The following is a 17,514-nucleotide window of genomic DNA, read 5'->3' as shown; positions in this document are numbered from 1 at the left end:
TCAGAAACGTCTGGAGATTCATCGAGAGATATTTCTTCGGCTCGAATTACTCTTGGATGGCCGAAAAGCAGAAGGTCGTATTCGAGATTTCGTTGACCTGGTGTTTCGAAGAGTCATTGCAGGCAGAAGGATCCTTCCCGACAGTGAGTGTGAACAATCTTGCTGCCCTCTTTGAGGTGTACAACAAGCTGCAATGCGACACTTATCCGGATCGGCTCGTCCGCACGTTCGTCTGGAAAGACGCTCGTGGCAACAGACGAACGTCAAAACAGCCAAACACGAAGCGCAACATGACCTTCGAGCTCGGTTTCAGCCTGGCAATCCATCCGATCCTCGACGATGCTCTTGATATTTGGTCTAAATATATCGCATGTGGACAAAAAACACTCCCAACCAAAGATGAGCTGAAATGGCATCTAGCTAAAATGACACAGCAGCATGTTCATGACCTCTGGAATCCGCCAATCAAGCGTGGCTACATGAAGTTGTGGATGATTGATGCTTTCGAAGCGATGAGCAGACCGGGTATGCGAATGGATCAAGACATGCAAGCATGTTTGGCATGGTACAATAAGCCTTTGGCGGAGATATCGCCGATTGAGGACATGTTCGACACCGTAGATGACCCTCCCCTAGATTGGTATCTTGATGAGTTGCCTTGTCCGGAGTGAGGCAATCCAGAAGTCGAAGAGGAAGGATAAGATGGAAAACTTCGATAATCGCGATCATCTTGGGTCTCGACAAGCCATCCTGGATCATTGGCGAACAGGTTATTGGTAGATTAGAAAGACTTGAGACGAGGGGAGGCGATCTTGGCATTTTGTACTGAATGAGAAGATTGTACTCAAGACAAGCGTGTACGCTTCAAGTTCAGTGCTACAGCCCATGACTCATGGTGACCTGAGCAAGGGTCGTGCTTGCAGATACAGTTTGTTCGTGAGCAAAGCTCCATAAGCTGGTGTGCGATGCAGAAACCCAAGGTGCAGTGGGGGCGATCTTGTCCAACGTTCCTTCTCCTGCCTTCGGAGTGTTCAATACTATTCCAAGCTCTTTCTACGTGTTGTGATGTCCAAGGACTGAAACAGGCGGGCTCACGGCGGAAGACGGCAGATCCCTCTCGACATGTCGGTGGTGCGATAATGACAAGAGTTTCCACGGTGAAGGAATGGAGTCGAGTGTAGTATAATGCTCGCGCATGCTGTTGTGTTGGTCTGCCTCGACTTGCTCGTAAAGATGACGTTGGCTGATCGCGGCCCGAAACGGCAAGCGCTTTGCAGATCTTCTGACCTGACTTCATGCAGTCACTCCAAGCATTCGATGTTCCCAACAATCTACTCGAGTAGCCCTTGGACATTACGACACCACTGGCAACTCAGTGAACATCCATCAGAAGCTCAAATCATTTGCTCTCTCACTGGATTCACCAGGTGCCCAATAGCGTTGTGTCTCCCGACGGAAGGTGGCATTGATCGCACTGCTCTTGGAGAGAGCTAGAGTTGACAAGCGCTGTCAAAGAAGATCTGGTGTGCTTGATGCTTTCGGTCACCGAGATACATCAACTCACCTCCAACATGATACCCGCTTGATGTTTTTTCCCTATGCTTGCAGTCTCAGAAGCATAGCTCACGGGGCGGGTCACGGGTGCAAGCATACTGTCCGTTTGCTCTGAGAGCTCTTTGCTGTCCGTTTGCATGTCCAGCTTCTATCTACTGATCACAAACGTCCTTCCTCTTTCTCTCCCGCTCTCCCTGGTCAATAAGCCCACTGTATTGTCTTCTCCTGCTTGGCTGAGCTGAACAGCTGATCGTTACAATCTCCAAGATTGTGGCCATTTCAGAAACGCATTCACCCCGTATCAGAGTAAGCATCTCAAGCACCGCTGGACAACCTTTTACTGATATAACTCAGCATGGAGTCAAACGAGACTGCTGCTTCTAAGCAGACCGATGAACCTCTACCCACCCAAAACCGCACTTTCAGCCCCGAGGAAAAGGCATCTCTTGGATTTGGTCTGGATACTTCGCTCGCGATTCAGAAGGATTTGACCTCAACTCTCAGACAAGACCTCAAGTTTGTGAGACACGATTCCAGTCTGCTTTTCCTTACCAAGGCTAACGTCAATCGGGAATATAGTTCGAACGACAGATCATGCGACGTCAGCGAGACATCGAGCGAGCCGCAGAGCAAGCTGTTCGACTGCACGAGGACATCACTCGCTGGAAGGGAGAAGAGAAAGATGCTGGTGAGAGAATAGCATACTTGGAGTCGTATCTCAGAGACCTGCAGGACGTGGAGGTGAAGATGGAAGTGCTGAGTGCGCATATGAAGGGGTGATTTTTGTATTGCATTGGTTGCTCTCTTTCGTGCATGATTTGATAGTCTGATCGCGCATACATCAGACTTTGATGAAGATGGATAGAAAGTAGTATGTCAAAGAGATGAGGGAGTACTACCAGGCTTACTTTTGATATCCCACATCTTTGGAATTTTCCTCTTGCTCCAGTCTTCGCGCAAACAGAAAGAGTTGACTCTCTCTGGGAGAGGAAAGCTCGCTCTATCAAGAGTATCTGTCACCAACTTCGAACTGGCCGTCACTTTTCACGAGAGATGGCTTCTTTAGTTTCTCCGCCAAAGGAAGTGAAGAGCTGAGACCTGCCACATGAACTTGCTGCTCAACCTGCAGAGAATCCCTCAACATCCTTCTTTACATCAAGAAAGTTCTTTCCACCACAAGCGACCCGTACCTCCTTCAAGTAAGTCTTGAGCTCCGTCTATCTTGAATCTCACTAACATTGATATAGAATGAACCAACTCAACGACGCTGTCTCGAACGCTGTACAAGCCATGGTCGCAAGAGTTGTCGACGAAGCTGTCAAGAAAGCTCTCAACCAGTCCCGCGTCGAGAGTGAAGTCAAACGCGTAGGTTGTCTCCACATTCTGTCTTGATACCGGCAATAACGTCGTCCAGCTCGAGGCCATGCACGAGGTTTACAAGACACAAATTCGCTCGACCAACCAGCACTGCGACATGCGCGAGTACCAGATGGCAAACATGACCAAGTCCAGACGCTATTGTCTAAGATCCATGAGTGACATCAGACTACGCCTAGCACCATTGTTGGTTATGCATGATGGCGCTGTTGGCAACGAGAAACTGTGGCTCTATAACCACTGCCGTCAGCTCGAGCGCGAGAACGAAGCAGTCATCAGTGAGCTGCAGAAGGCCAAAGCTGAGCTGGAAGCTTTGAAGGATTGAAGGGGTGGAGAGTTGATAGATCGACTGCGTAAAGACTGAGTATGATTACATATCCTCGGAATGGATCACGAAATCTTGTTCGTCGACTCGCACAGTCCACTTGATATCTCACTCCAAGCCCCACTCTCACGTCGACGACTGTTCCGTGTCACCTCTGAACGGTCGAGTTCCAGTTTTTCCCCAACTCCAACCATCCCTTTCCATCAACAGCATGTCTGTCCCTTGTCTACCTGCCACTCAGATCAAGTATGTCTCACCATCTCATCATACCACAGTCTTCTGACCATGTTGCAGGATGGAGGACACCACTTCCAGCGACGCTGAGACCAAAGCAGCCCTCAGCAGAGACAGAGCAATCTACGAGAGTGGTGCCAACCAGGCCAACATCTGCAAAGTAAGTAAATACACCTTGACGCTCTAGACCCAGAAAACTGACCGCAATCAGCTCTTCGAGTCCGGCTTGGACCACGCCGTCAACGTCGTTCAGATCCAAAACCAGATTCAGTCACGCAACATCAAGTACCAGCAAATCCTCGCAGTCTGGGAGAAGCACAAGCGCGAAGCCCTTCCCTGCGCCACTGTCAATGAGATCATGCTCAGGCTGGCCGAGCTCGTCACCAGCGACCATGAATTCCTTACCGCAAAGTTCGAGCACCATGTGAAGAAGGATAGCGAGTCAAACTTGCTGATCAAGAAGCTGTACGAAAAGGAGAAGAAGATCGAGATGGAGAAGTGGATAAAGAGGGAGGAGATCAACTGATCGCATGCAGCTCAAGTGCCTGCTGAGCTAGATTTCTACTGCCTGAGCACGCTGCTCTTAGATCTTTGGCAGCTTCTAGAATGCTCGATAGATTCCGGAAGAAAGGAAAGAGAGAACACAAGCAGTGAACTTCAACTTCTGTCACTTTCATGCTTGAGCGTGAATGAAATGTGAGACAGACCACTTGCCGGCTTTCGACTTTCACTCTTGTAACCAGAAATTGGCCCTCTTTTGTTGACCGCCCTCCTGCTGCACGACTTACTATTCCTCTAATTCTTTATCACACCCCAAATTGCCAGTAAAAAGAATAACGAAAAGTAAGCACTCAAAACTCTTCATATCGCTTCCCACTGACCTACTCCTAGCATGGAGGCTATCCGTGTCGAGCTGCAGGAGATAGCAGAAGCCATCGACGAGCTCGAAGAGATACACACCGAGTCACCCAAGGAGTCACAAGACGACATCGCCCTCCGTTTCCACTTTATCAAGGAGTCGCTGGAGAAGATCACCGAAAACTATGATTCGACTGTCAAGAAGCTGGAAAAGACCGCAAATCATTCTGTCAAGATGGCCAACGATTCTCTCAAGATTGCCGTTCAAACCTCCATCAATCTGGTAAGTTTGAAGGGGAAGTATTGAGAGCCGCACTGACGGTCCGCAACAGCTCAAGGATCAAATCGAGCGTCGCAAAGAGGATGTAGCGCGCGCCGCAAATCAAAAGAAGCAGCAGGCATGGCTGTTGTCACTCTGTGACGATGCCATACACCACAGCGGTCTCAACATGGTTGATTCTGACAGATTGGACAACTGTGTTGGCGAACTGTACTGTGAGGGTAGCAAGCAGCTCAATCAGAGCATCACTCGCTGGCAGGAGGAGATTGAGAAGGCTGAAGGCGAGATCCGCAAGCTTGAATGGATGACCCCTGCTTGATACCATACGACGAGGCAAGCTACGAGGTTCTAGAAGAATGCGAGAAAGACGGAGAGGTGAGAACGATGTACTTTGATCAAAGTCAGGATGATCAAACACTGCTGACTATGGCTCGTTGAGATGTGGTTTTGAGATCCTTTCTGAACACAAGAGGAAACATAAATAACCAATGAATCTTTACCTGTCACTTCCATCTTGCCAATTGCGTGGTGAAGACTTCTTAGTTATCGCACTTGTGAAAGCCGGCTTGTAATTCTTCGAGCTTCCACCCGTTCCCCTATAGCTTACTTCCTCAAAACTGCAGCTCAGACGAAGCGCAGCACATCTGTCTCCTTCATCACGCGCGCACCTCCAACTTAAAGTATGCTAATTTCTCCATCACATCTTCGTCTACTGACCAAATATCAGCATGGAACCACTCGCTGCGATGGCCAAACAGCTGGCAGCCGCATCAACCAAGCCGCTGAATCGTTCACATCCGTCAAGAAGGAACTCGCAGAGACCAAAGCCGCTCTCGCCCAGACCAAAAAGAAAGCCTTGAAGGACAGCATTGCATCGGTGAGTCTCAATAGCATACCGCTGACGGTCTAGTTACTGATCAGATTCATAGCTAGACTCCAGATCAAGCAGCGCGAAGAAAACATCAGACAAGCCACTGAGATCATCTCTTTGCTAAACGAGATCCACAATGAGACTTGGAAGCGTATGTTCAGGCACAGCATCACGATTGACACCACCTACGGCGACGCCATGTACAGTGCTAGGTACCACAGCACTACTGAGCTCGAAAATAATACCTTCCGTTGGACAACTGAGAATCGAGAGGCTGCCATCGAGCTCAACGAGCTGCTGCTGCAACTCGATAAGATCAATCCAATTACCGAGGCAGAGCCTGAGAGTGCCTGATCATTGTCGGGGGGGGACGTTCTTTTCTGTTCACCAGCAGCTACAAGGCCTCCTCGACGGTGGACTTCCATAAGGGAAGGAAGAGAGGAGGTGACGGATATGATTCAAGACCACGAACAGCTGGTTCAAATCGGCTGAATGGACACAAATACAGACCGCCTTGAGGGCAATAGCAATGATCTCAAACCTCCAGCAGTTGAGAAGCGGAAGGGGGCTGGTGAGATGCTTGGAGCGCGGTACTTTGGAGACAGCTTGGAGGTCATTTCAGGATGGGACCGCCAGAGCGAATATCATCGCGCATTCTTCCGGTGTATATCTGGGCTTGCAGACAGAAATGATAATAAATCCACTTGGCCAAATTTTCTCTAGCACATCAGTGACTTGCCAATAGCGTATCGCAGCTTCTTCACTTCTGGTCAGCTTGACTTCTCCTGCCTTTGACTTGAGACTTGATACTCTCGTGCCTTTCGGCAACCACGACTTGCCAATCTAGACTCTTGGCGCTTTCACCTTTTCACCGATGGAAATCAACCGCTCACACCTCACTTACACTCTCATTTGCCCTCATCTCTCGACAGCTTGTCTATAAAGCGCATCCTGAACATACTGCTTTCTTCATCTCTGACAACCACACACCTCCCAACCAGGTATATACCCGATACCCCTTCAGCCCTTGATACCCTATCAAATCACTCTGTGCTAACACAATATCAGCATGGACGCACTCAACCTCAACATCCAGCAGCTGGTAGAGGCGCACCTCCAAGCAAACAGAACCTTCGACGCGACCAAGACCGCACTCCAGCAGAGCGATGCTGCACACATCTTGACCAAACGTAACCTCCATCTGACCGATCTTGCTCTTGTCCAGCGCGATCGTGAGTTCCAGCAAATCTCTAGCGCTCTCATCCAAAGCAAGGAGACGGAGATCGATCAGGTAAGCCGTACCACCTTCTCTTTTGACAACGGGTGACTGACGATGGTTTCTAGCTCAACTACCAGATCGAGATGCGTCGCGAGGACATCAAGCTAGCTGGATCAACCATCAGGTTCTTGCAGGGTGGCAAGAGTGATACTGAGGATCTCATGTCCGGCCCATACGGTTTCACCAGAGCAGCCACCACTGACCACGACCCTATCTCCGATTTGGCTCAGTCGATTGACGATAATCTCAGCGCCGGTATTCGCCTTGTCGTTGCGAGCGTGAGGTTGAGCAAAGTATGACTCAGATAATGGCTCTTGAATCGCAGCTCGCAAACTGAGGTCTTGAGCGCAGGGGGAAACGCGGCCTCAAAGCTCAATGGACTGATGTCCAGGAGAACCATGAATCAAGACGAGAATGGCCTATTGGGTTATACAGTGGCTTTCGGAATGGTCCACGGGCACAAAGAAATTCCAGAATGGACGAGAGGCAGACAGTTGTCCTTATAAAAAGAACCTCAAAGACCAGACAAGGTTGGACATTGAAAGCACAAGTCGTGTCTCAACATGATGCGTTGAAGACAGCTTCGACGTTGCTCCAGGATATAGAAGAAACCAAAAATATTGGACCTGATTCCTCATGGACTTTCATTTATCATTTGTGACTTGGCGTGTTGGTGTCGATTGTGAGCCGGCACTGGTGAAAGTCAGCTTGTTTCTCTTCCACTTTCACTCGAATTGCCAGCTCTTTTATCACGTTGCACCTTGCGCGCATTGTCTCTTCCTCATCCTTCAACCACCTGCCGCCATCGCAAGGTATGCTCAGATCATTGTCGCTCCACAGCGTCTCGCCTGCTAATCTGATAACAGCATGGAAGCACTCACCGCTACTGTCAAGCAGTTGACAGAGATCCTCGCCCAAGTCGGCGCCTCGCTGGCTGCAGCAACCCAGAAGCTCGAGCAGACCACCAAGTCTTTGCTGTCAAGCGAGGAGTCGCTCACTTCGACCAAGGAGTTGCTTGCCTCGACAAGAGAAGAGCTCGCTTCTACCAAGGATAAGTTCGCCTCGGCCAATCAGTCACTTGCCTCGACCAAGGAGAAGCTCGAGCAGACCGCCAGTGCTCTCACTCAAAGCCATATGAACACCATTGATGTGGTGAGCCAGACCGCTGTCTAACCAATCGATAACGTGGCTGACACTTATGACAGCTCAATGCCCAAATCGAAGCGCGCAACGAAGACCTTGAAATGGCTAGAAAGGCCATGGAGGAGTCTGAATGGGACCAGAAGACGCTCAAAAATAATCTCCAGTTGGACGATGATAGTGGACTTCCGGGAAAATGGCGACTGTACTTGAATGAATCCTCTGAACGCATCTGCTGGGATATGGCTGAAACCATGGATCCCATCTCTCAGTGCGTCACTCGCTGGGAGGAACAGAACATGGAGGCTACCGGCGAGATCCAGAAGCTCGAACTACAGCAGGGGACCTGAGACCACAAGCATTGGCTCAGAGGTCACTCAAAACTCTGTCGAGGAAATATCCAGGTTCAGTAGAGAATTGTCATGGCCTGTGACGAACACTCGGATATGAAGACTGGGAGGCTCGACCGTGGCGTTGTTGAGTTGCAAGATTGCTCCCAAACCAGCAGGCGCAAACAAGCTTGAGACAAGAAATCCATCACTTTTACAACCATCTACTGTTTCTTTCGTGCTCTTCGTGAATGTATAGTAAGAAGGAAGGATCAAAGGAGGTCAACTCATCGGAGTCAGCTGCGGTCCGACCGGCAAACCCCTCGTCGGCTGGAAGGTGGTGGGGGGTGCAAAGCCTCGGCCCTTGGACGATCTGTTGACTTTCCCGGCGCCGGCAACCAAAAAAAGATGTGGACCGAGAAGCGCAACCCAGAATCGAAACACTGTTCTCACAATCTCGCATGAATATTCCAGTATGCCAATTAGAAATCAAAAGGGGGATTGAGAATCAGACGATTGTGAAGATGACACGACGCTTTCATCTTTTCTCTTTGTCTTGATCTCATCGCGCTGCTCAACAATCACCCACAACACCTCGCTGTCGCTGAAACGAGCACAATACCAACGACTGTAGACATGTCTATCGCAAGCAACATGATGCGCGCCATGCGACCTTTCAGTCGACCGATTGCGCGCCCGTCGGCGCAGGCAAGATTGCTTCAGCCTATGCAATCGCTTCGCCAATCGTCGCATTCTCCACTGGGAAGCTCATCGCTGCCGACGCGCAAGAAGGTCACACTACCAACGATCATGTCGCTGTACCGCAAGAACGAACCCATCACCGTCATCACCGCCCATGACTTCCCCTCCGCACATGTAGCCGATCAGGCAGGCATGGATATCGTTCTTGTTGGCGACTCGCTTGCAATGGTAGCGTTGGGCATGGACGATACCAGCGAAGTACTCATGGAGGAAATGCTGTTGCATTGCCGTAGTGTGGCTAGAGGTGCTAAGTCTGCTTTTATCGTATGCTCTACCCTTTCCTACATCTTTCCTCCTCCTCTACGTCTCTGATCACCATACTGACATGAAGAACAGGTCGGCGACCTCCCCATGGGCACCTACGAAATCTCCCCCGACCAAGCCCTCGCTTCCGCAATCACCATGATCAAGACCGGCCGCGTCCACGCCATAAAACTCGAAGGCGGCGCAGACATGGCGCCTACAATCAAAAAGATAACATCTGCTGGTATACCCGTCCTCGCCCACGTAGGCTTGACACCGCAACGTCAGAACTCCCTCGGTGGCTTCAGAGTCCAAGGCAAAACCACAGCATCTGCATTGAAACTGCTGGACGATGCAATCGCCGTACAAGAAGCCGGCGCTTTCGCCATGGTCGTTGAAGCCGTACCCGCTGAAATCGCAACACTGGTGACGAAAAAGCTGCGTGTCCCTACCATAGGTATTGGCGCTGGAAATGGATGTTCTGGTCAAGTCCTCGTACAAGTGGATATGCTAGGCAACTTCCCTCCCGGTCGTTTCCTGCCCAAATTCGTAAAGAAATATGGAGACGTTTGGGGAGAAGCTTCGAGGGCGATTGCGCTGTACAAAGAGGAGGTGAAGAGTAGAGTATATCCTGCTATTGAGCATACTTATCCCATGCCCAAGGAAGAGCTGGCGGAATTCAGAAGGTTGATTGGGGAGGAAATTGGGGGAGGTGAGAAGGAGTAGGACCTCTTCTTCTTGTGGCCTTTGGCTTGCTGTTCTTTTGTGGTTGTGTTGCGTCTATACCCTCATTGGCGATGTGTGTTTTTTCTGGGAGATAATTATATGCGCTTTCTCATTGCGTTTGTTCACCTTGTCTATCCTTTCGCCTTGTATCGAACTTCCTGTGATGCGTCTTGTAAACTCCATGCCTACCATCAACCCATATACCTCCCTCATCCCACCACATCGCACATCTGCACTCCATCCTCCCACAAACCCATCACCCAAACGACTGCGCAACACAATACGACACCACCAATTCATCACCCGTCCTAAAGCACCTCCACAGATTCCCCACCCCCTCATCCAACCCAGGAGCAAACACCTGATTGACATAACAAAACACACTCTCATGATTCTGCAACCCCAACCTCTTCCTCAGAAACTTCACCACCGCGTCGAAATGGAGAGATGAAGACATTTTGAAGCGTTGGCCGCCGCGGAGGGGAGGCGTGCTGGGGCCGGGGCGGAAGTGTAACATTACTGTGATTGAGGAAGTATCAGTAACATATAGTAGACAAGTATAGGGATTAAGAGGGGTTGTGTGTAAAAGGGAGAATGGGGATGGGAAGGTTAGGAAGGTTAGGTGAAAGAAATGGAGGTGGGGGTTGCTACTTTTCTCCTGCTCGAGCATTCCGGCTTTCGATAGGGCGTTGTGGGCATCGCGTGGTAAATGATCTAGTACCACTGATGCTGCCATCGTCATGGGCATGTCTGTTTGTAGTGATTCGTTTGATGTGAGTGTTGCTTCTGTTTCTGCTTCTGCTTCCATTTCGGGTGTATCTTGCGGTAATGGCGGTGTTGAGGACATTTTGGTGGGGAGGTGTGGTTTTGCGACTTTTTTTGCTTCACTGGAGATGACGATGTGATTATTGTTCGGCTGCGTGAGATGCTGTCGAACCTGATAAAGGTTGGTTTTCGCTAATGATATTCGGGGTTGATGTGTCGTTGACCTGAATGGTCGTCGAGGAAGTCGCGAGTGGAGGTGGGGTTCTTCAAGGCAGCCAGATCAACAAAGTTTCCACCACAACACATAATAGAATTACTTTTCTCAGACAACGGATATATATCTGTTGTAAGTTGGACTGGATTTCAGACAACTAACGGTAAGAATGTCGAGGTTTGGAAATCAAATCACTTTCGTGTGATCTTCGCGAGATGGTGACCTGGATTTCCAACGCATTTGTCACTCGAACGATTGATGACCGCAAGTTAAGGGATTTGAATGCAGAGAAGACGTGAGAAGATGCGATAATTCAATGAGGTTTGTTCGTAGTCTCTAGTTATGCTCGAAACTGGCGAGTGTGAGTTCGGGAAAGTATGAAGTAAAATGAAAGTTTTGTTCTAGTCAAAAGACAGTGCTAATCACTGGCAGTCCATCTACAAGTCTTCTATCTCATCGCATCTACCTTATCGGACTCCCAAAGATATCCTTCTTGATGGGAGTCTGGTTGGCTCCTCCAAGCAATGCAGGTCCAACAGTCTTCCTAGCCGGTGTACCAGGCACGCTCATATGTCCTGGAGTCTCCGGCCTCCATTCTCCTGTCTCTCTTTCCGTCTTGTAAACTGATGGCGGCTTGAAGTTTGTTTCTCTGCCGCGGTCGAAGATGTCGTCGAGCATGTTCTCGATGATGCCGGCGTCCATGAATTCTTGGTATTTGCGCCATAGCTTCAGTGCTGTACGGGCGTCTTCCACACTGTCATGACCCTTGTCCGCGTCTTGTTGAATCTCTTCTCTGAGCAGATACCAAGCCAAGAAACGCAGCGAGAGACGGCGCTGACTGCGGAGGCGATGTGAGAAAAGATCAACAGTGTCGACGACCTGAGCTCGCGGTACATGTATATTGATGATGCGGAAATCCTTGGGTAGACCATGACCGACAAACACAACACCCAAGTTGAGCAATAACCAAAGCTTTTTGTAAGCCACCTTCAGATTGACCAAGTTATGTTTGCTGACGGCGCGGTCGAGGTCACCAGGGCTGATGCCTGAGTATGCAGTCAAGTAGTCGACCACGGGCTCAGAGCTGGCGATATAGTCGTCGATGAATGGCAGGCCCTCGTAGGGACCAGCTCCTCTTAAAACCGATACACGAGCCAGGCCAAGTCGTGGAGGCCGGACCGTCTCACGCGTACCATCCGCTTTGATGTCAATCTCTGCCTTGGAGAGAGCGACGAACTCAGCGTCGATCGCGCATGGCATGCCAGCACGGGGCATCTCGGTCGTCGGGTTGAGATTGCGCAGTACCGTAGGGTCCGGTGTTTTGTGTGGCCCTCTGGGGACATAATAGAGTAGTGATGGGTCAAGGTTTTCTTTCCAAGAATCGTCAATGACGTGAGACGCCGACTTGGCTTGGTAGGTAAGAATGGACGGTAGTTTCCAATTCATATCAAATCGAAGAGCTTCTTCGGAAGTGGTAGATCTGACAAGGAAGTCATTGAACAGGTGCCATTGGTCTTGATCAGCTGGGTCGGGCGAAGATGGTGCAACATTGATCAAAGACACGAGATGCGACTTTTGGTTGTCTGCGCTGTTGATATCAACAACCATACCAACAAGCTCGTAGACCATGATATCGTAGAAGCCGCGCTGCAGATGGTATTTGAGGTCAGATCCTTCGTAGCAGAAGAATTGACCATTCTGTACCACAACGCCAATCTCTTGAGGCAGCCACCCTGACGTTGACCATAGCTGTTTGTGGTCTGGCGAATGAATGGCCGTGTTGACCATCAAGACTTTGGGGATACTTTGGATGGTCTTGCGGGTACTCAGCTGTTGGTACCGCTTGCATCTGTCGCACCAGCCTCTGGTCTGATCTTGACGCTCAACACTGGCTTTGAGGACTTGGGAGAACGCAGGCCTTGGTGTTGCCATGCGAGGGTGATGTTTCAGGGGTTTCGGAGGGTATACCAGGTCATGAACGAGAGTCTCGCCTGGCTTGAGCATTTCGTTGGCGCAATGCCCGCATCGTATTGCAAGCAAGGCGCCAGTGGTCAAAGACTGCTCCATGTGTCTATTATGAGGTGGTAGCTGTCGGAAGCTGTCACAGAACGTCTTGAGCAAGAATCTGTTTGCTGCTTGTATTGTGACGGACAGCGGATTATTTGCAGCGGCGAACTGTTCGAGCAACCCTAGCGTTGAAGCGTCTGACGAACTGCTGAAGACCTTGAGGAAGTTGCTGGCTTGACAGTTCATACCTGCAGCCTTTTCAAGCATGTCTGTCAGGAAGCCCATCTCGCAGAGTAAGCAATTGTCGTACAGACAAGAAGTGGCTGTGTGATGGAGGGCAAGATTACGAATTGTTGGCGTGAAGCGTAGAAGTTGCAAGAGTGGGTTCGTGTATGAGTTGGCGATATGAGTCTCCAGTCCAGAGTGCTTCGTTTTGTTGTAGTACCTGCATCGTGTCAGTATAGGAACAAAGGGCTGAAGATAGTGAAACTAACTCAAAATCGAAATCATCTACACCAAATTTACTATATTTGATCTCGACATTTCGATACATGACTGGGACATCTCTTCGTGTTGCGCCGCCAAGAGCCAGGTCACCCAATGCTTCAAGTGCATCTGACATTCGTCGAGGGCCGTCATGACCTTGCGAATCGTCTTTTTGTCGCTCACTGAGAAACCTGGGCGCAGAGAGTGTATCGTGTGCTCGTTGAACAGCTCTGGTATCCTCAAACTGGTATCTCCGCGTCTTACGCGGGAATGATGCGTAGCCTCCGATATCTGATCTTTTCAAAGAGGCGAGTATGCCGGCATCAATCTTGCTCGGTGGTGCTCCAACTTCAGAAACAAGGTGACTTGGCCAAGCGGAGAATAGCATCTCTCTGTAGTAAGGCATACCAATGAGGTTCAATGGGCTACTAGTCATCAGCAAACGTCCGCAATCCACATGTAGAAGAGCTTACATGTCTGCAGACCAGTCCATTTGTGGTGTTGGAGCAGGCTGATCAGCGAATTCGGTCGGACTTCCATATTCGGTAAACTGGATTTTGTTGGGTGACCCCCAAAGATGCATAGCGCATTGAGCATCTGCGAGCACCAAAGCATCTCCTGATGGTGCTATATCTAAGGATGTAATGTGGGTGTCGAAGACGTTTGCATGCCGCATACTAGGAGCATCTGGGTTCATGATGTCGATTGCATAGATCAGTCCACCTTGAGACGCAACCATACAAGTAGTCGACATCTTTGGATGCATCCTTACAAAGGCAGCGCCTGGAGGAAATGGTACCGGAGGAAGGGGCATCATAGTCTTCAGGTCAAAGACGTTCGCCAAGTGGTCCAACATATAGCCATGCTGTGGCCTTGATGACCATCCGCAAGTAACAAGTACGTCAGATCTGGCGTCCATGTCGTTAATGAGTGCTGAGTGTGCTTTCCATGTTCTAGCGACCTTGTAGTTGATGAGATCCAGGAAATGAACGTAGCCGTCAGCCGTACCAGCACAGATGTACTGACCGCCGCGTTTCATCAAGGTATATGGTGCATCGGCTTTGAGCTGCAGATCGGTCAGTAAAGATCATTGAACATGGACAATACACATACTGTTGAAGTGATGACACCCTTGTCCACATCAATCTTGTACATGGTCTCCTGGCAGCCGGCGACCAAGACCTCATGGACACCTTTCGAGGTGAATGCCATACACCGCAGATCCTTCATGTCGTCTTGGCTTGTAAACAGTTAGATTCTCTCAATCATAGAACGCCAACCGAGTTCTTACTTGAAATGCCATTGAGTCACTCCTTTCCGTGAAGCCAGATGCACACTCTTTGCTGTAATTGATATGACACCTCTATCGCACATGAGCATCTGCTTGACAGGACCTTCGGAGGGGGCATGGCCGCGGTAGGAGGTGTATCTTTGCAGCTCGGGTCCGTAAAATGATGTTATCCTACCCTGTATTTCTGGAATGAGCAAAGAATAGAATTAAATGGATGAACTGAAGAGGCACTTACAAATTCATTTGCGGCCCATAGCAGCTCTTGCATAGAATCAAAAGAAAAGGTGCTGATTGGTGTGTTCAAAGCATTTGGACTAGGCGGAGGAAGCACAACGCGAGCGACCTGTAAATCGAATGAACAAGGTGATCTCTCAAAATGCAACCGTCCGATGGATTCAATGTCGCATTGATGTTGTTGGGCGACGCCTTACCTCATCCCAATCTGTCTCCATTGTTGCGGGATTGACTCGATCTATGCAGCATTACTTGCGCAAACGACGACATGTGGGTTAAGAATAATGTTTGCTTCCCGCCTTCCATCAACCAAGGAACAAACAAGGCAAGCGACAATGGTGGTTCTTTGCAGCAATCAAGCAGCCCTGTCGAAACCGGCGGGATGGACGTGTTCTCCTTGGTCGGACGCGTCTCGATCGAGACGGAACGCAACATGCCGACGCCGAAGCCGAAGATCACGTGCATTCCATTACACCTTGGTCATGACGTCCATCTTTGTCTCACCAGCGAGTGGTCGCCATCGATAATTTTCCATGATGCAGAAACAGTTTTTTTCGACTTTGAGGAGGTTGCAGCATGAGAATCCGTTGGTAAGCATGGATCGACTGGTGTTGAGATTGGGACTAACGAGTCTCAGGGATTGCCGAGATCTGGCACGCCGCCGAATTTGAGAGCTCGCATGCAAAGAGGATTACCAGAAAAGCGACCAATTAAAGATGTGAAGAAGGTTATCGCAGTATCCTCAGCAAAAGGTGGAGTTGGAAAGTCGACTATTTCCGGTATCGTTATACCCTTTACAGGTCTTGGTTCTTGAGCTGACAGAAATTAGTCAACCTTGCTTTGGCATTCGCAAGAAGTGGTCTAAGGAGTGGCGTCCTTGATACTGATATATTCGGGCCCTCAATTCCAACTCTACTCGACCTCGAAGGAAACGAACCAAGACTATCGGCCAGTATGTTCTCCTACAGGCACCTCTGACTTCGACTAATTGACGATACAGACAATCAGCTAATACCGCTAACAAACTATGGACTCAAATCCATGTCTATGGGCTACTTGGTGCCCGAAACATCAGCAATCGTATGGAGAGGTCTTATGGTCATGAAAGCACTTCAACAACTTCTTCATGAGGTCGAATGGGATGGCCTCGATGTCCTCGTACTCGACTTGCCACCGGGCACTGGCGATGTACAATTAACCATCACGCAGCAAATTGAGCTTGATGGTAAGTCGTAATCCTGAGCCAGGTTGAAGATGTTCTGACGAATAACAGGAGCTGTCATCGTATCAACGCCACAAGATGTCGCACTCAAAGATGCGGTTCGTGGTGTTGAGATGTTCCGCAAGGTCAAGGTGCCGGTAAGAAAACGCGTATACCCATTGCCTTGTCCTACAGCTGACGTTTCAGATCCTTGGAATGGTCCAGAACATGTCTGCGTTCACCTGCCCAAACTGCTCCACCACACATTCAATCTTCGGCCGTGAAGGTGTGATCAAAAAGTGCGACGAGATGGATATCAAGCTACTTGCCGACATTCCGCTTCATCCTAGCATCTGCGAAGATGCGGATCGCGGAAAGCCTACAGTGGTTGCAGAACCAGACAGTGCGAGAGCACAAGTTTTCAAAGACTTGGCAGCAGATCTAAGGAAGCAGTTGCAGTTTTGAAGTCACGAGTCCTCCTACGACAAGGGATGCAACAACATTAAGACAGCTTATCCAACGATCGACTCGACATAGCGACTGGTCTGGACGGTATTCTTGTCTTTACCAGAGGATACTGTTCTGAGGTTCATGAGAAGGGACAATTCTCGGCGCGACCCTGCATATCAAGACTAAATCCTTCCATAAGCTCCGCCACGTCAGCAAGGCTACGCCCCAAAAATGGATGTAAGCGCCCGTGAAGTGTTCAGGACAATGTTTCAAGTCAGGCTGAGCTGACAGAGACTCATTACCCGCTCAATCCCATGAGAGTTCTGTTTGCGTCCGCCGAAAACCAACATTGAGGAACATGAGGTTCTGAAAACAGAGACCATAGTTCTAGTATCCCTACTCTTCATCATTTTCACCAATTGCGATTTTCGCAGCATCAACCATGGTTTTCTTATTCTTTGACCACAAATCCACACGAGCATGCTTTTCTTATCTCTCGACTGTATCATGTCTTCTCCTCTTCAAACAAGCTCTTGCACAGAGCAGGATCAACCCAGATGCGCATCCTTGGGTCCTCAACTATAAGTCAGTCGGTACGTTTATTCGGATTCTGGTAAAGGAGGATCTTGTTCCAGCTAACACAGCGCAGCCGGTCCTGATGGTATGTCGACCACTTTCATACACATTGAAGGCTTTCTTTGACATCATCGTAGGCCCTTGGAATGCCGTCTCCCAGCTAGTGGACTACCCGGAGCAGGTTTGTCTTCTGTGTTAAGATCTATTCCCCGAGCATAGCTGACACTACCGACCTCAGAATCTCACATTCTTCCCATCTCTTACACAATCGAGCTTGTTTATACAAGCTAGTGCCTGTGACACACAGGATTC

General features: G+C 49.5%; 10 protein-coding genes across 10 annotated transcripts; 8 read left to right on the top strand and 2 right to left on the bottom strand.

Moving 5' to 3' along the window:
* The first annotated feature begins 1,678 nt into the window (after positions 1-1,678).
* M438DRAFT_68076 (uncharacterized protein) lies at positions 1,679-2,491 on the top strand. Its single transcript, XM_029910248.1, has 3 exons — positions 1,679-1,860; positions 1,909-2,074; positions 2,134-2,491. The coding sequence occupies exons 2-3, from the start codon at positions 1,910-1,912 to the stop codon at positions 2,332-2,334; spliced, it is 366 nt and encodes a 121-aa protein (XP_029758246.1). The 5' UTR covers positions 1,679-1,860; position 1,909; the 3' UTR covers positions 2,335-2,491.
* A 931-nt stretch (positions 2,492-3,422) lies between these two features.
* On the top strand, positions 3,423-4,143 carry M438DRAFT_367517 (uncharacterized protein). Its single transcript, XM_029907960.1, has 3 exons — positions 3,423-3,502; positions 3,551-3,650; positions 3,702-4,143. The coding sequence occupies exons 1-3, from the start codon at positions 3,468-3,470 to the stop codon at positions 4,014-4,016; spliced, it is 450 nt and encodes a 149-aa protein (XP_029758245.1). The 5' UTR covers positions 3,423-3,467; the 3' UTR covers positions 4,017-4,143.
* A 239-nt stretch (positions 4,144-4,382) lies between these two features.
* M438DRAFT_407676 (uncharacterized protein) lies at positions 4,383-4,986 on the top strand (the record flags this gene model as incomplete). The annotated part of the gene is made up of 2 exons (XM_029909908.1): positions 4,383-4,631; positions 4,681-4,986. 2 exons carry the CDS (start codon positions 4,383-4,385, stop codon positions 4,945-4,947), a joined length of 516 nt encoding a protein of 171 aa, XP_029758244.1. The 3' UTR covers positions 4,948-4,986.
* A 324-nt stretch (positions 4,987-5,310) lies between these two features.
* On the top strand, positions 5,311-5,853 carry M438DRAFT_337577 (uncharacterized protein; the record flags this gene model as incomplete). Its single annotated transcript, XM_029904004.1, has 2 exons — positions 5,311-5,505; positions 5,569-5,853. The coding sequence occupies 2 exons, from the start codon at positions 5,311-5,313 to the stop codon at positions 5,851-5,853; spliced, it is 480 nt and encodes a 159-aa protein (XP_029758243.1).
* A 715-nt stretch (positions 5,854-6,568) lies between these two features.
* Positions 6,569-7,077, top strand: M438DRAFT_407675 (uncharacterized protein; the record flags this gene model as incomplete). Its single annotated transcript, XM_029909907.1, has 2 exons — positions 6,569-6,790; positions 6,844-7,077. The coding sequence occupies 2 exons, from the start codon at positions 6,569-6,571 to the stop codon at positions 7,075-7,077; spliced, it is 456 nt and encodes a 151-aa protein (XP_029758242.1).
* A 465-nt stretch (positions 7,078-7,542) lies between these two features.
* Positions 7,543-8,041, top strand: M438DRAFT_68048 (uncharacterized protein). The gene has a single exon (XM_029910247.1). It carries the CDS (start codon positions 7,646-7,648, stop codon positions 7,949-7,951), a length of 306 nt encoding a protein of 101 aa, XP_029758241.1. The 5' UTR covers positions 7,543-7,645; the 3' UTR covers positions 7,952-8,041.
* Positions 8,042-8,913: 872 nt separating this feature from the next.
* Positions 8,914-9,978, top strand: M438DRAFT_278756 (uncharacterized protein; the record flags this gene model as incomplete). The annotated part of the gene is made up of 2 exons (XM_029901025.1): positions 8,914-9,273; positions 9,346-9,978. The coding sequence occupies 2 exons, from the start codon at positions 8,914-8,916 to the stop codon at positions 9,976-9,978; spliced, it is 993 nt and encodes a 330-aa protein (XP_029758240.1).
* A 256-nt stretch (positions 9,979-10,234) lies between these two features.
* Positions 10,235-10,786, bottom strand: M438DRAFT_278812 (ubiquitin-like protein; the record flags this gene model as incomplete). The annotated part of the gene is made up of 2 exons (XM_029901031.1): positions 10,235-10,497; positions 10,630-10,786. The coding sequence occupies 2 exons, from the start codon at positions 10,784-10,786 to the stop codon at positions 10,235-10,237; spliced, it is 420 nt and encodes a 139-aa protein (XP_029758239.1).
* A 496-nt stretch (positions 10,787-11,282) lies between these two features.
* Positions 11,283-15,355, bottom strand: M438DRAFT_301760 (uncharacterized protein). Its single transcript, XM_029902108.1, has 7 exons — positions 15,173-15,355; positions 14,977-15,084; positions 14,742-14,917; positions 14,564-14,690; positions 13,924-14,516; positions 13,459-13,875; positions 11,283-13,409 (listed from the first exon to the last, which is right to left on the bottom strand). Exons 1-7 carry the CDS (start codon positions 15,191-15,193, stop codon positions 11,420-11,422), a joined length of 3,432 nt encoding a protein of 1,143 aa, XP_029758238.1. The 5' UTR covers positions 15,194-15,355; the 3' UTR covers positions 11,283-11,419.
* A 156-nt stretch (positions 15,356-15,511) lies between these two features.
* Positions 15,512-16,641, top strand: M438DRAFT_376505 (P-loop containing nucleoside triphosphate hydrolase protein; the record flags this gene model as incomplete). The annotated part of the gene is made up of 6 exons (XM_029908662.1): positions 15,512-15,565; positions 15,613-15,754; positions 15,805-15,927; positions 15,976-16,200; positions 16,249-16,334; positions 16,384-16,641. The coding sequence occupies 6 exons, from the start codon at positions 15,512-15,514 to the stop codon at positions 16,639-16,641; spliced, it is 888 nt and encodes a 295-aa protein (XP_029758237.1).
* Positions 16,642-17,514: the final 873 nt, after the last annotated feature.

The sequence above is a fragment of the Aureobasidium pullulans genome, assembly GCF_000721785.1.
Source record: "Aureobasidium pullulans EXF-150 unplaced genomic scaffold scaffold_16, whole genome shotgun sequence".
NCBI classification, from domain to species: domain Eukaryota; kingdom Fungi; phylum Ascomycota; class Dothideomycetes; order Dothideales; family Saccotheciaceae; genus Aureobasidium; species Aureobasidium pullulans.
The sequence above is the reverse complement of the archived record's forward strand: the minus strand, read 5'-3'. Positions and strand labels throughout refer to the sequence as shown.